Below are 13,081 nucleotides of genomic sequence, written 5' to 3'. Positions count from 1 at the left end.
ACCCCATCTTTACTGGAATGGGTATGAGAATCTTCTGGGGTGAATAACTCAAAGTGATAGAACTCATTTAAATATGAGTTTTGATTTGTTTCATGAAGGTAGGTCAGTCACCTTGCAACTTTTATTTCCTATCTCTGATTCACTATTTCTTTTTCTTATTTTATTTCCTAGGGCAGTATATATATATACATACATACATACATACACACACACACACACACACACACACATATATCTAAATAACTGAATGATGATTGACATTTAGTTGTTTATAACATCTTGACATTGTCTTTGATAGATATGTCCTGGTGATAAAGAAATACAGATGTTCTGAAATATCAGCTAAAAATTTCCAGAGATGTCAGAAGTCTGTTTGCTTATATCTATCCTAGGAAAATCAAAATAATCAAAGTTTTCAGAGACCATTTAGTAAAGATTAATGTGAACAAATATCCACTCCATAATATGCTAGATATACTTACATATTTACTGATATGAATGTGTATATTCATATTTATCTTCAATCATTTATATATCCCATATATGTGACAATTATATATATTTATCTCACATAAATCTTGTATGTATTCAATATATTTATCTCTATCTCTAGTATATTTATATATCTAATACATTTATTTATAGATAGCCAAATAAAATATATTTCTGTAATTTAAATATGGATATTATTATATTTATGTGTATAATATATTTAATATATTTAGAATATTTATATAGGTATATTTCATCTAGGCATACCAAGCATATTTATGTATACATGATATTTATATATAGGAATATTTATATATACCTAGATATACACATATGTATCTATATTTACATGTCTAATATTTTTATGTTATTGATTTTTTAGTAATATCTGACTCTTCATGACTCCTTTTGGGGTTTCTTGGTAAAAATACTAGAATGATTTGCCATTTTCTTCTCCATGTATTTTGTGCACATTCAAGATATATGTACATGAAGATATTTACATATATCTAGTACATATACATACATACACATATACACATACCCAATACATGAATACACATATACAGACATATCCAGTACATAACTGGGTATTCCTTCATAATATTCCTCTGAAAAAACTGGAGTAAGGGAAATCCACTAGTGCCCTAAGCAGTCAATTATAATATATGGGTGACTCTGGTTGATAGGAAATTTCTCTTTACACTGAGCTGAAATCTTTCACTTTGCAACTTCCATCACTGTTCCTAGTTCTGCCCTCTGGCACCAAAGAATTCAAATCTCATCTCTCTTCTGCATAGTATGCTTTTAAATATAGCTATCATTTCATCCCTGTCTTCTTTTTTATCTAGGCTAATATCCTTGGTTCCTTTAACCAGTTGTCATATGGTATTTTTATTTTAAACTACATTTGCTATTTGACTCTGTATATACATTCATTTATTATCAATGTCCTTCCCAAAATATAGTATCCAGAACAGAATAGAACACTCAAAAGTGATCTGATAGGCAAAATTCAGTGGAAACATCTACAAACACCAGTCTCCTTAGCCCATTACCCCTTTCTGTGCCAAATGTCTTCAAAACTTTTTTTCTTGAGAGCCAACTTCCATGTAGAATTTTTGCTCAGACTCTTCTCTAACCTTTCTCAGTATCCTTTGAAATCTGTTCTCTCAAAATATAGAATACATGACTATTCCTGGCTTTTCCCTCAAATCCCCACAAATTCTAAGATGAAATGGTCACTTTCTTTCAAGGTTCTAATCATCTCCACCCTAGCAGACAGGTTTTGCTTGCTAGTGAGAATCAATCCAGAATAATAGGTTTTCCATTTCTTTCTCCACATTTTGAAGGATAATTCATTTTTAAGGCAAACCAAGAAATCATTAGTTGCTATGATTTTGATCAAAAGAGAATTCTAATAATTTGAGTCCTCAATCATCACTCTATTTTTAAGATTGTGGTCTATTTCTCAAATTCTTCTTGTCTCATTTCAGACCAAGTGATCTATAATACATTCTGATGACAATTATAGCATTGGGTTCAACCTTCTTTGGTTTTCACCCAAATGCTTTCTACCATACTAACCCTTGTCCCCTCTAATTTCTAAATTTTCTTATGTGAATTTATATTCTTAAAATACAATGTCATTTCTTATCTTCCTCACCCTTGCCCCACATACTCTATTGAAAAAGATATACCTATCTGAGCCAAATTGCAGACATAGATCCTATACCTAGTTAGGTCTTAGTAATATCTATGAAATTAAATTTGTTTGCTAGACCCTCTAGTTTGTTATATTATCTAAGCTTGTGCATTAAAAATTATTGCTTATCAATTTTACATAGCTATAGCTATAGCAATGTAATAATAGAAAGCATACTGATCTGAGAATCAGGAGTCCTCCCAGTTATATGATCTTGAGCAAATAGCATTTAGATGCTATTTCCTCTACATTTCTGGGCAGTAGTGTTAATTTCCTTATATTGTTGCTTCTTTGTATGATGGGTGATTACACAGAAAGTTTCCTCTCTCCCTCTTCATTTTTAGTTTCAATTTGATTTTCAAAACTACAAATAACTACTTTTTTTATCCAACACTTGTTAGATGTACTCCATCCCTGCCTAAGAACCTATCATTTTATATTTTAAGCCATAGTCCAGAAATACAAAATCTGTTCTCAGATAGAATCCTCTTAACCAACTGTTCCCTTCCCAAATCTGCCTTTGTGTTCTGAAGTACTTGGTCTTCAAGGGGTAGTAAAGATAAAATACCACCTATGTGCCTAAAGACTTCTGTCTGTTTTTTTAAAGTCTTCATAATCCTCGTCAATGCATTCTAGCATTTCTTCTGGCAGTATGACATGCTCACTTGAACTGCAAAAATGGACAATGCAGAAATACCAAGCTTTGGGATATCTTTTGTTCCATCCTGAATAGCATTCTGGAAAGATAATAAATTTCTCTATATAAGGTTATCTTGTCTTTTAGTTCTTTAGGATAGTCATATAATAATCTGTATATAAATATATATATATATATATATATATATATATATATTTTATCCTTTCCATTCTGAGATTCTGCTGTTCTATGCAGTGAAAATCAGCTTCACCAGAGGTGTCTGACTCATGTCCTGAGTGATGCAAAACTCCCTAGGATGATGAACCAGATTAAAATTAATTGAGAAATAATTAACAAAATAAATAAAAATACAATGTAAATGTTATTAATTTGCTTAGTCCAAGTACCATTTTGGAGTTTCTTTTTGAGTTTGATACCACTGAACTATATTCTTCTTGATCTTAGGGGAAAAAAAGAATCAAATTGGCTATATTTTTCTCCTCTAGAGAAGAGCCAAAAAAATGAACATGGGTAAACTTTTCTTTTATAAGAAGCCTGAATTCTAACCATCTGAGTTTGGATCTATTTTAGGGTAAGAAAAGTTCATGTTGCAATTCACAAATCCCATCTCTTACCTCTCAAGCCCAATCTGTACTGATGACATCAAATGCAATTTCTAGCCATGTTAAACACTTCAGTTTTCCCATAATATCTCTTTTCCACTTCCTGACCCTCATCTCTAATTTCAGGGAATCTCCTTAAGTAGAACTTCAAATGTTTACTAGATTTCAAGCTTCTTATTCATTCCCATCCTCTGGGGGAGGGAGAAAAGAAAGAAATCTGGATCCTGGTATGTATGATGATCTTCCCTTTCTACCATGACAAGCCTTCACAATCATCAATCTTAAAACTTGATTTCAACAACAAATAATGTTATCTTCATTTTATAATTGTGAAAACAGGAAGAAAGAGATAAAAGTGATTTGCTCAAGATCATATAACTGGGAGGACTCCTGATTCTCAGATCAGTATGCTTTCCATTATTACAACATGCTATCCTAAGAGTGACCTCTAGATTTAGCAGAGAATAGTAGTATTAAGGAAAGCTAGGATCAGGCAAGCATGGAGGTACCCAAATTTCCAGCTTTGCCCTAAATAAAACTGTAACTTAATCAACTCACTGTCTTGCTAAGGCATGGTCTAAAATTTATGTATGAAATTTGTATGGCTTGGCACTGAAGGACTTGTTCAATCATTTCAGTTGAGGCTGACACTTTGTGACTCCTGTTGGGGTTTTCTTTGGTAAATATACTGGAATGGTTTGTTATTTCCTTCTCCAGTTCATTTCACAGATGAGGACACTGAGGCAAATAGGATTAAGTGAATTGCCCAGGAACACACCACTAGTATAATCTCATTAAGATGAGTCTTCCAGATTTGAACTCATTAATATGAGTCTTCCAGACTTTAGGTCTGGCATGCTATCCACTGTGCTATTTAGCTCCCTCACTGAAAGACTCGTGCTTTGATAAAGCAATATACCTTGTGGAGATTCAATTTCAAGAATAATTTGGTAAGAGTATCTATGTAACTCTGATCAGAAAGCAAGGGCATGTATTTGAGGAGCCCCCAGATATCTACTGTGAAAACCTTCATTTCTTCACCTCAAACAAACCCAAGAAAATAGAGGAGAGGAGAGTTGAGGAGAGGAGAGGAGGGGAGGGGAGGGGAGGGGAGGGGAGATAGTCTTAAATCACTTACTTTCTAAGATCAACTGTCATCTCTTCCAGCATAGTGGCCAATTAGGGGATTATTTCAGTCATTGCCAAGCACAAATCCTTTAGTACTGAACCATACAGGCCTAAACTGTCACATGCTCTATGGAGTATGACCCTTGTTTCATTTCATATAATTTGCATGACACAACTCTGGCCTATAATGGAAAAGAATTCCTTCCATTTATTAAATACAACCCTTGGCGGTATATAATTCCACATTGAAGAAATGACAGATCTTTGTATTGAAGTATTGAGTGCTTACAATGGACACAAGCCTAGGTCCTTTCTTAAATTTCTTGGAATTTTATGAAGTATATGTCTGTGACAAGGTCACTTATTTATATCACTAACTAGTCTGTAAAACCAACAAGCACATTGCTGTTTGATATATAGACAATCTTTACTATTTAACTGGATTATAGATATTTATGAATTTAAAGCAATGAGATAGAACCAAATAGCCAAGATTTTTTTTAATTTAATAGGGAAAATGCTCCAAATTTGTGCTCATCCTCCCTAATCTTTTTATTTGGCTTCTTTATGATAGAAAGTAAAATGAGACAGTACAATGAACTGTGAAATTTTGCTTTAAAGATCCTCATGTAAAATATATCTGCAAAGATTTGTGTGTTGGTTTTAAAACCTTCTTTTTGGCAGTACTTGCACATATATAAAATTATATATGCATAAATACCATTTTATATTATTTTAAAATCTTCTTGCTACTTAAGGATACATACTGGATGCAAAACATTTTTGAGGTAGACTCCAAATCAAAAAAAGACAGTAAAATAAAACATAAGAAGACTAAGCTTTAAGCCTGGATTATGCCATTTCTGCATTGGGGGAGGGGGATGAATTCATTCATGGTCATTGTTGTGGTTAAACAAAGCAAGTCAACTTACTGGTGTTTTGCAGTGAGGTCTGGGAGAAATTGGGAAAACCATCTGTTTCAGATTAAAAGGAAAGATAATTCAATAAAATACATTTAAATATACAATGTATTTTCTTCTTTAATAAAAGTCAATGGAGAAGTCAAGTAATATGGGTGTACTTACTCCTTTAATGTTAACCACAGCACCAGGTGGTCCAGGAGGCCCTGGAGGACCAGGCAAACCAGGTGGGCCCTAAGAAATAAAAGAAAAGGAAGTTGATTATTCTAAAACCTCTGGGAAGGGAGGGAGAATTTCTATAAAAAAGAAAAACAACAAGCTAAAGAAGGTCATGATCAGGCTTAGCCTACAGTTTTAGGAGAGCTGAGGAATTGTCTCCGAACTATTGCAATAACTTTTGAATTGCTTTTTGTCTCCAATCTCTCCTTTTTCACACAGCTGAAAAATCAACAATCCTAAAGCTCAAATCTGGCTATGGCATTCCTTTGCTCAAGAAGTATCAAAGGCTCCCTGTTTTCTCTAAGAGAGGATCATAGAATTGTAGACTTAGAACTGAAAGAAACCTCAATAGACATTTAGTTCATTTCCCCTCATTTTAAGATGAGGAAATTGAAACTTAGAGATATGCCAAAGATAAGTGACAGAAATGAGATTTGAACCAATCATTTGAACCCATATTTACTGATTTATTGAGCATGTTAGATGGAATATAAACTCTTCTTTCTGATATTTAAAGCCTTCACCATCTATCCTCACCCTATGACTTTTAAAGCCTTCATCATGTCTCCAACCTTACTTTGAAGACTGATTTCCTGTTCATCACTCATCTTAGCTGAGTAGTCTATTTCTTGTTCCACTAAATGATATTCAGTCTCCCCTTTCTATACCTTTGCACAGGTTATCCTATCCTCAGTGTCTGGATGATCTCCCTCTTTACTTCTGCTTTTTTGGAATCCTTAGTTCAATTCAATTTAATAGAAAACATTTAATCAAGACTTGATTTAAATACCCCTATCTTCAAGAGGCCTCTCCTGATCCTCTCAGGTTTTGTGCTCTTTCTCTAAATATGAAATATATTTGTATTTACTTTGTATAGTTTGCAATGATTTATCTGTGTCTATATTGTTTTCCTCCTGTAGAATGTGAATTCCTTGAAGGCAGGGATTTTAAAAATACATTTGTATCTGTTAATAAATGCTTTCTGAATGGCTAGTATGGAAAAATGTTTTGTATAACTTCACCTATATAATAGGTATCATATTACTTGCCTTCTCAATGAGTGAGGGAGGAGCTGGAGGAAGAAAGAGAATTTGGAACTCAAAATTTTTAAAATTAACATTAATAAATGAATGAATAAATGAAGGCTTTTTGAATGAATGATTGGATGATCAAGAAATGAATTTCCCTTGGGGGATTATTCAAATTGCTAGGCTTGGGACAGTCCAAACCTGACTAGCCGAAATATTTTAGGTTCTGTGTATTTTCAAATTAAATGTGAAGAGTTACAAATCTGCCCAGAACAAACTCATAAATCCTAGAGGTTTTCATTTCTGGGGAAAAAAAACCAGGCATTTGAAACATAAACTATGTACAACAAATTTCACAGAAATATTTAAAAATAACTAAAAATATAGATGGAACTTTATCAAGACCTGTTAAATAGGATTGAAAATATGGCTAGTGCAGAGTTTTTTTTTTTTTTATCAATTTTCATTTTGTTATAAAATTTATAGAAATTATTTTTTTCCTTAAGATTTCCCTTCTAATCATTTATTTGCCTCAAATTTTGGAATTCTTGACAAATATATATATAGTATTATTGATATCTATTAGTTTCCTTGATATGTATGGTAGAAATTGTTCTGATAAGATTCACATTTATTTTGCTTTTTTTTTATAACTACACAGGAGGATTACAGGGAGAAGAATAAATGAAAAAAGATTAAAGGAAATTGATTCATTCTCAAATGAAAAAAGAAATACTGGGAAATTCAGTTAATATTTTAAGTGATTGGTTTTGGAAATAAACATCAATTTTAAAAGGAGTTTTGTGCAAGAGGATTTTTAAGGCAACTTATATCTTGGGAAAAAAGATTTTTTTACAGAGATAAAAGAGAATTTCTAGGGTAGGATTCCCCAAAGGGCAATGGAACTTTTACCTAATGGTTTCTGGGGAAACCTGGACCTTTCAGGCCAGAGTGTAGGTGTGTCTGGAGAGGGAGGAAAGAAAAGAAGATGAAAAAGGGATTGAGCAACAGTGGCCTTGGGCTCTTGGAAACATAGCCTAGTGACCCAGCATCATGGGAATTTTCTGGAGTTGTGTGTGGGCTGTTTTCACATGTATACAATAAGGACTGGGAAGAGGAAAGAACCGCAGTGAACTACCAATCCTGGAAAACTGTTTAGTATCTTGGAATCATGGGAATTTTCTGAGAGTTTTGTCTTATTTTGTTTTGCTTTGTTTTTCTGCCCAGTGTCTGCCACTGGTTATTTCTTATCTAAAGATCACTGGAAAAGAAAATAATTTAAAAAATGTATATAATAAATTTAATCTCATTTACAAAAGAAATATTTTTAATAGATGAATTAACCTTAAGAAATTGATATAGGCTTTAGCTAACAGAAAGGAGTTACTATCAAGGTTCTTCTTGGGGAAGTAGGCTGGCCTAGCAAATGCTAGTGCTTACCAGGGTCAGTATGAAGAAGAATAGTTAGCATTTAAATAGTGTTTGTCTGAATTCAAACTCGGGTTTTTCTGATTCCAAGTCTTTACTACCCACTGCACCCACCTAGTTGCCTAGATAGGAGAGGGCAGGAAGAAGGGATTCCTTCCAGTATTTAGGATCCCTGTCTCTGCTGCTGGGGAACATACCATAATCTCTAGGTATATAATTTGATCCAAAGGGGTGGGTAATCAATCAGAGAGAAGAAAGATGAGTCACATCCTCCTTCCTCCCCCCCAAATCCTCCACCCAATTGTGGAATTGTTTCCAACATTAAGTATACACTTACACTTACACATTTCCTTCAACATCTTTCCAGTTATCCACCTAGCTATATTTGGCTTTCCACAGCAATACCGAGCAAGGGCAGCCTACCTATGCTGCTTCCCAGACATAAACAAACCCTTTATAAATAGTATAACTAAATAATGAAGTATAAGGCAGGAAGTGTCGGGTGGTGAGAAAGTCAGGAGATGTGAGTTCTAGTTCCAGTTCTGGAATTACCTGTATATCCTTGGGCAAGTCAATTAACTGTTTGAGAGCCTTTTTATAATTATAATTTTATAATTATAATTTATAATGAAAGAATTGAACATATTACTCATTAAGCACAGGGGAGTGAAATTAATATGAAATTAATAAGTATATTTTGTTTTCCAGTTATTTTCATCTAAATTTAAGTTTGTTCTAGAAATTGAAAGATCCAATAAATTTCAATTTCAGGGGATCCATAAATATTCCAATGGAAGATTCAGTCAATTTCTCACCCTTAATACAGAATCACATACCACATTACATTATATTTTGAGGGATTAAAATTCCAATTGTATGCCACTTGAAACAGTACATAGATCTTCCACCAATTTTCTCTTTATAAATATTCTTTTTTTTTTTTTTAGGATTTTTCAAGGCAAATGGGGTTAAGTGGCTTGCTGAAGGCCACACAACTAGGTAATTCTTAAGTGTCTGAGCTTGGATTTGAAACTCAAGTACTCCTGACTCCAGGGCCAGTGTTTTATCCACTATGCCACCTAGCCACCCCTTTATAAATATTCTAATAAAAATTTTCTAATTTTGAGAAAAGATCAGGCAGAAATTAAAGGACAATGGACTTTTAAAAAATACTACAAATCAGTACCACTTCATGAGAGTCCTTTTCTAATGCTTCATTATATTGCGGAGGTGATTCTATCTTCTGGAAGGCAATGATAACAGGATGCAAACAAGTCAAGTCAAGGAATATGAAATTGGAAAGATTTCAATGGGCTCATTAAGGGACTACTTGCCTGTTTTTCTGAAGACCAACCCAAGTCAAGTCAACAAGTATTTATTAATTATTGATTAATGAGGACTAGTGTCATTAAATTCAAAAATTGTATTGACTATAGGGCGATATATTTTTTGGTCACAAAAACTTTCAAATATTGTCTACCAAATTGTGGAGAAACTGAGCTTTATATTAGTTGGGGAGGGGAAGCAAAGAGTAAGGGAGTAATGGGAGGAAGAATCCCTAAGCAGAAATCCTTGAAATACAAATCAGCGCCTTCAAAACATTTTGCTTCTCATTTAGAAATCTGTCTACAATTCTGCCAGAGAGAACTGCTAACATTATGAGACCTATATAAAACCATTCTAAACCACTAGGATTATTAATTATAATATAAATTGAATAGAATAAACACAAGAATTAGCTTGCTGCCATTTCAATTCATTACAGAATCATAGGATCATAGATTTAGTGTGACAAGGAACCCTAGAAGCTATCATGTCCATGCTCTTCATTTTACAAAAGAAGAAACTGAGACCCAAAGAAGTAAAGTGATTTAACCAGGCTTACTCACCTATTAAGTCTCTGAGGCAGGATTTGAAATAATGACTCCTTGAGTCCTATAGTATACTATCCATTATAGCATATTAGAGTTTGGGTACTTTTTAATGGCTTCATTGATTTCTTTATTCTGTTTAGAAAAATTAAGAAGTAAATTGACATCATTCTTAATCCTCCACCCAGTTGTGGAATTGTTTCCAACCCTTCAGTGGGTTTCTAATTCATTCATCCAACAACAACTTAATGTGCAAAGCACTAGAAAAATCACTAAAAAGAGATGCATAGAAAATGAAGCCTTTGTCGAGCTTACAATCTAGCATGGAAGATGTAAGACTTAAACTAAGATGCACTATTACAGAGGTGACATGCTTCCATGGAAAGGACACTAGACTTGGAATCTTAAGTCCAGAGTTTCAGTCCTAGTCCTTCTACTCTCTAATGGTGTGGCACTGAAAAAGTCACTTCCTTTCTCTGGGTTTCATCTGTAAAATGAGACTAAATGATTGCTAAGATAGGGTTTAATGAGGGTCTTCACCAGGATGCTCACAGTTGTAATAGGGATGGGAATGGGTGGGAGACAGATGTGAATTTCTCTTTGGACATATTAAATGATCTTATATTCTTTAATAATAGCAACAAATAAAAATGTAAAAATTGTTTTAATGTAATATAGAATTATTATTAATACATAATTATGGTACTATAACAATAAATATCATAAAATATATTATCACAGAATATGATAATGTAATCCATATAAACATATATTAAAATTACAATTATATAACATGTCATCGTATTAGATATTATTATTGCATAATTGTATGTGATATATCTAAATGAAATAATGTAACATATTAATATTAATTCTTATTAAAGAATCTAGGATCACTTAATGTGTCCAAAAGAGGAATTCACATCTGTCTACTCCCCTACTTTCATCTCTATTCCATTGCCAATAATCTATTCAAAATAATAATTATTATAAAAATAAATATTTGTATAGTATTTACTATGTGATAGGTAAATACAAATAGTATCTCATTTGATTTTGAGGAAAAACCTTAAGGAATAGATACTATTGCTATTCACATTTCACAAATAAGGAAACTGAGTAAAACAGGGTTAAATGACTAACCCAGGGTCACACAGCTAATGCGTGTCTAAAGTTGAATTTGAATCCATTTCTTCCTGACTAGATCCAGCATTCTCAAGATACTTAAGAAAAAAAAGGTTGGAAGTCAGCATGGCAGAGATCATTTGATATATTAATCATTGAGTTTATTATCAAGTAAATTAGATACATTAAGAACCTTAAAGTGTGAATTATTATTAAAGAATTATAATCTATGAAGTTTTTTCTCTTTTTTTAAAGTTTTTTTTTTAAAGCAAGGCAATGGGGTTAAGTGGCTTGCCTAAGGCCAAACAGCTAGGTAATTCTTAAGTGTCTGAGGTTGGATTTGAACTGAGGTCCTCCTGACTCCAGGGCGAGTACTCTATCCACTGCACCACCTAGCTGCCCCATATGAAATGTTTTTAAAATATAACTTCAAAATTTGCTGAATAGTTATCTAGCTATAATGAAAGATGTCAACCAAGTTTTTGAACTCAAAATAAGAGTTCAGTTAATATATCTACACTAGGTAATGAAGATACTTAGCAAGCTATATGACCATTTCAATGACTTCCTAGTTGGAAATTTAAGATGAAAGGCAATGCAGGATAGTGGAAAGCTCTTGGTGAAGTTTGATAACCTGACTGCTATTTTCTGGCCATATCGTCTAGAATAAAGTCACTTAAGCTCTGTAATTCTGTTTCCTCCTCTGTAAAATGAGATGATTTCTGAGCTCCTTTCCTGCCCCTGAATTTGTTTTATGAAAGCAGGAAAGAACAAATGACTTCAGACCAATAAAATAGGCATTTAAAAATAAAACCTAATGTAAGATCATAGATTTAGAGCTAGAAGGAATCTGAGAGTTTATTTCAGAGATGAGAAAAGAGGCTCAAAAAAATTGTCTTGTCCTAGTCATATAAGTTATAAGTAGGAGATCTGGTATTTGAATCCATGTCCTCCTACATTCATTCAGTACTCTTTCTAGAAGACCACTAAAGCTTACATAATGTTTAATGTTGCTGGAGCAATTGAAGTCTCCTTCAGTCAGCAATTTGGATCAAAGTGGGATCAAATGATCGATTTACTCTTTGCATCATTACTTAAGTTCTTTCTAGCACAAAATTTCCTGAAGAAGAATCAGAGAATATTAGAAATATAAAGGATCTTGGAACTTGTTTTGATTAATATTCTCATTTTGGGTTGGGATCTATGAAATCAGCGATACTTTCTGTTTTATATACTAACTAGTCAATTAATCAAACATTTATTTGTGGCTCCTGCATGACAGATACTGTGTGTTTGGTACTGCGGATATAAATCAAAGATGGGGCTGTCCTGCCCTCAAGGAGTTAACATTCAAACAAGAAGAGTTTTAATACAAACAAAGTAAGTACAAAAGTAAAAATGTGTATACAAAATAAAATAATGATGAAGCTGGGGTATAGAGGACGGAAATAACTCTTTTGCTGTCACTGGTATATTAATGATAGGACTAGAGGCGAGAATTTATAGTTTGGGTTGCTAAGTCTTCTCAAAAGTTATCAAATATGTTTCAGTAACTTAGAAAAGAAAGGAATTCACCTTTAGTGAAGCTGACTTCCAAATTGGACTGGGCTGTTATCATATGGTGTATATCATCCTGGGTGGAGGTAATTCTCTGAATGGAAGTGTTCTAACCTCAGGGAACCCAGGTGGACAGGGTTTGACTGCAGTCAGGAGGGCAAAGAACTGGTGATTTTTTTTACCAGAACCAGCAGAGGACAGCAGAGAGCTACCTAAATTAGGGTATAAATGAAGGCCAATCTTGTTCTTTCTGTGGACAAACTCTTGTCTAGGGCTAAAGGGGCTGGGAAATTGGAGAGCTAGCAAGAAGTGGAGAATTTCTCTGAGTCACTAAAGCCAAGGGGAAGG

The 13,081-nt window shown here is 33.4% G+C and overlaps 1 protein-coding gene across 2 annotated transcripts in view; it reads right to left on the bottom strand.

Moving 5' to 3' along the window:
- COL15A1 (collagen type XV alpha 1 chain) overlaps positions 1–13,081 on the bottom strand; it is a 274,055-nt gene that overhangs the window by 38,539 nt on the left and 222,435 nt on the right. For both annotated transcript variants that reach the window (XM_074196725.1, XM_074196724.1), the window contains 2 exons: positions 5,671–5,739; positions 5,518–5,559 (listed from right to left, as the gene is read on the bottom strand). In XM_074196725.1, the coding sequence (XP_074052826.1) occupies positions 5,518–5,559; positions 5,671–5,739 (111 nt within the window). The remainder of the gene's footprint in view (positions 1–5,517; positions 5,560–5,670; positions 5,740–13,081) is intronic.

The sequence above is a fragment of the Macrotis lagotis genome, chromosome 8, assembly GCF_037893015.1.
Source record: "Macrotis lagotis isolate mMagLag1 chromosome 8, bilby.v1.9.chrom.fasta, whole genome shotgun sequence".
Taxonomy (NCBI): Eukaryota; Metazoa; Chordata; class Mammalia; order Peramelemorphia; family Peramelidae; genus Macrotis; species Macrotis lagotis.
This window is presented reverse-complemented; position numbering and strand designations above follow the sequence as displayed.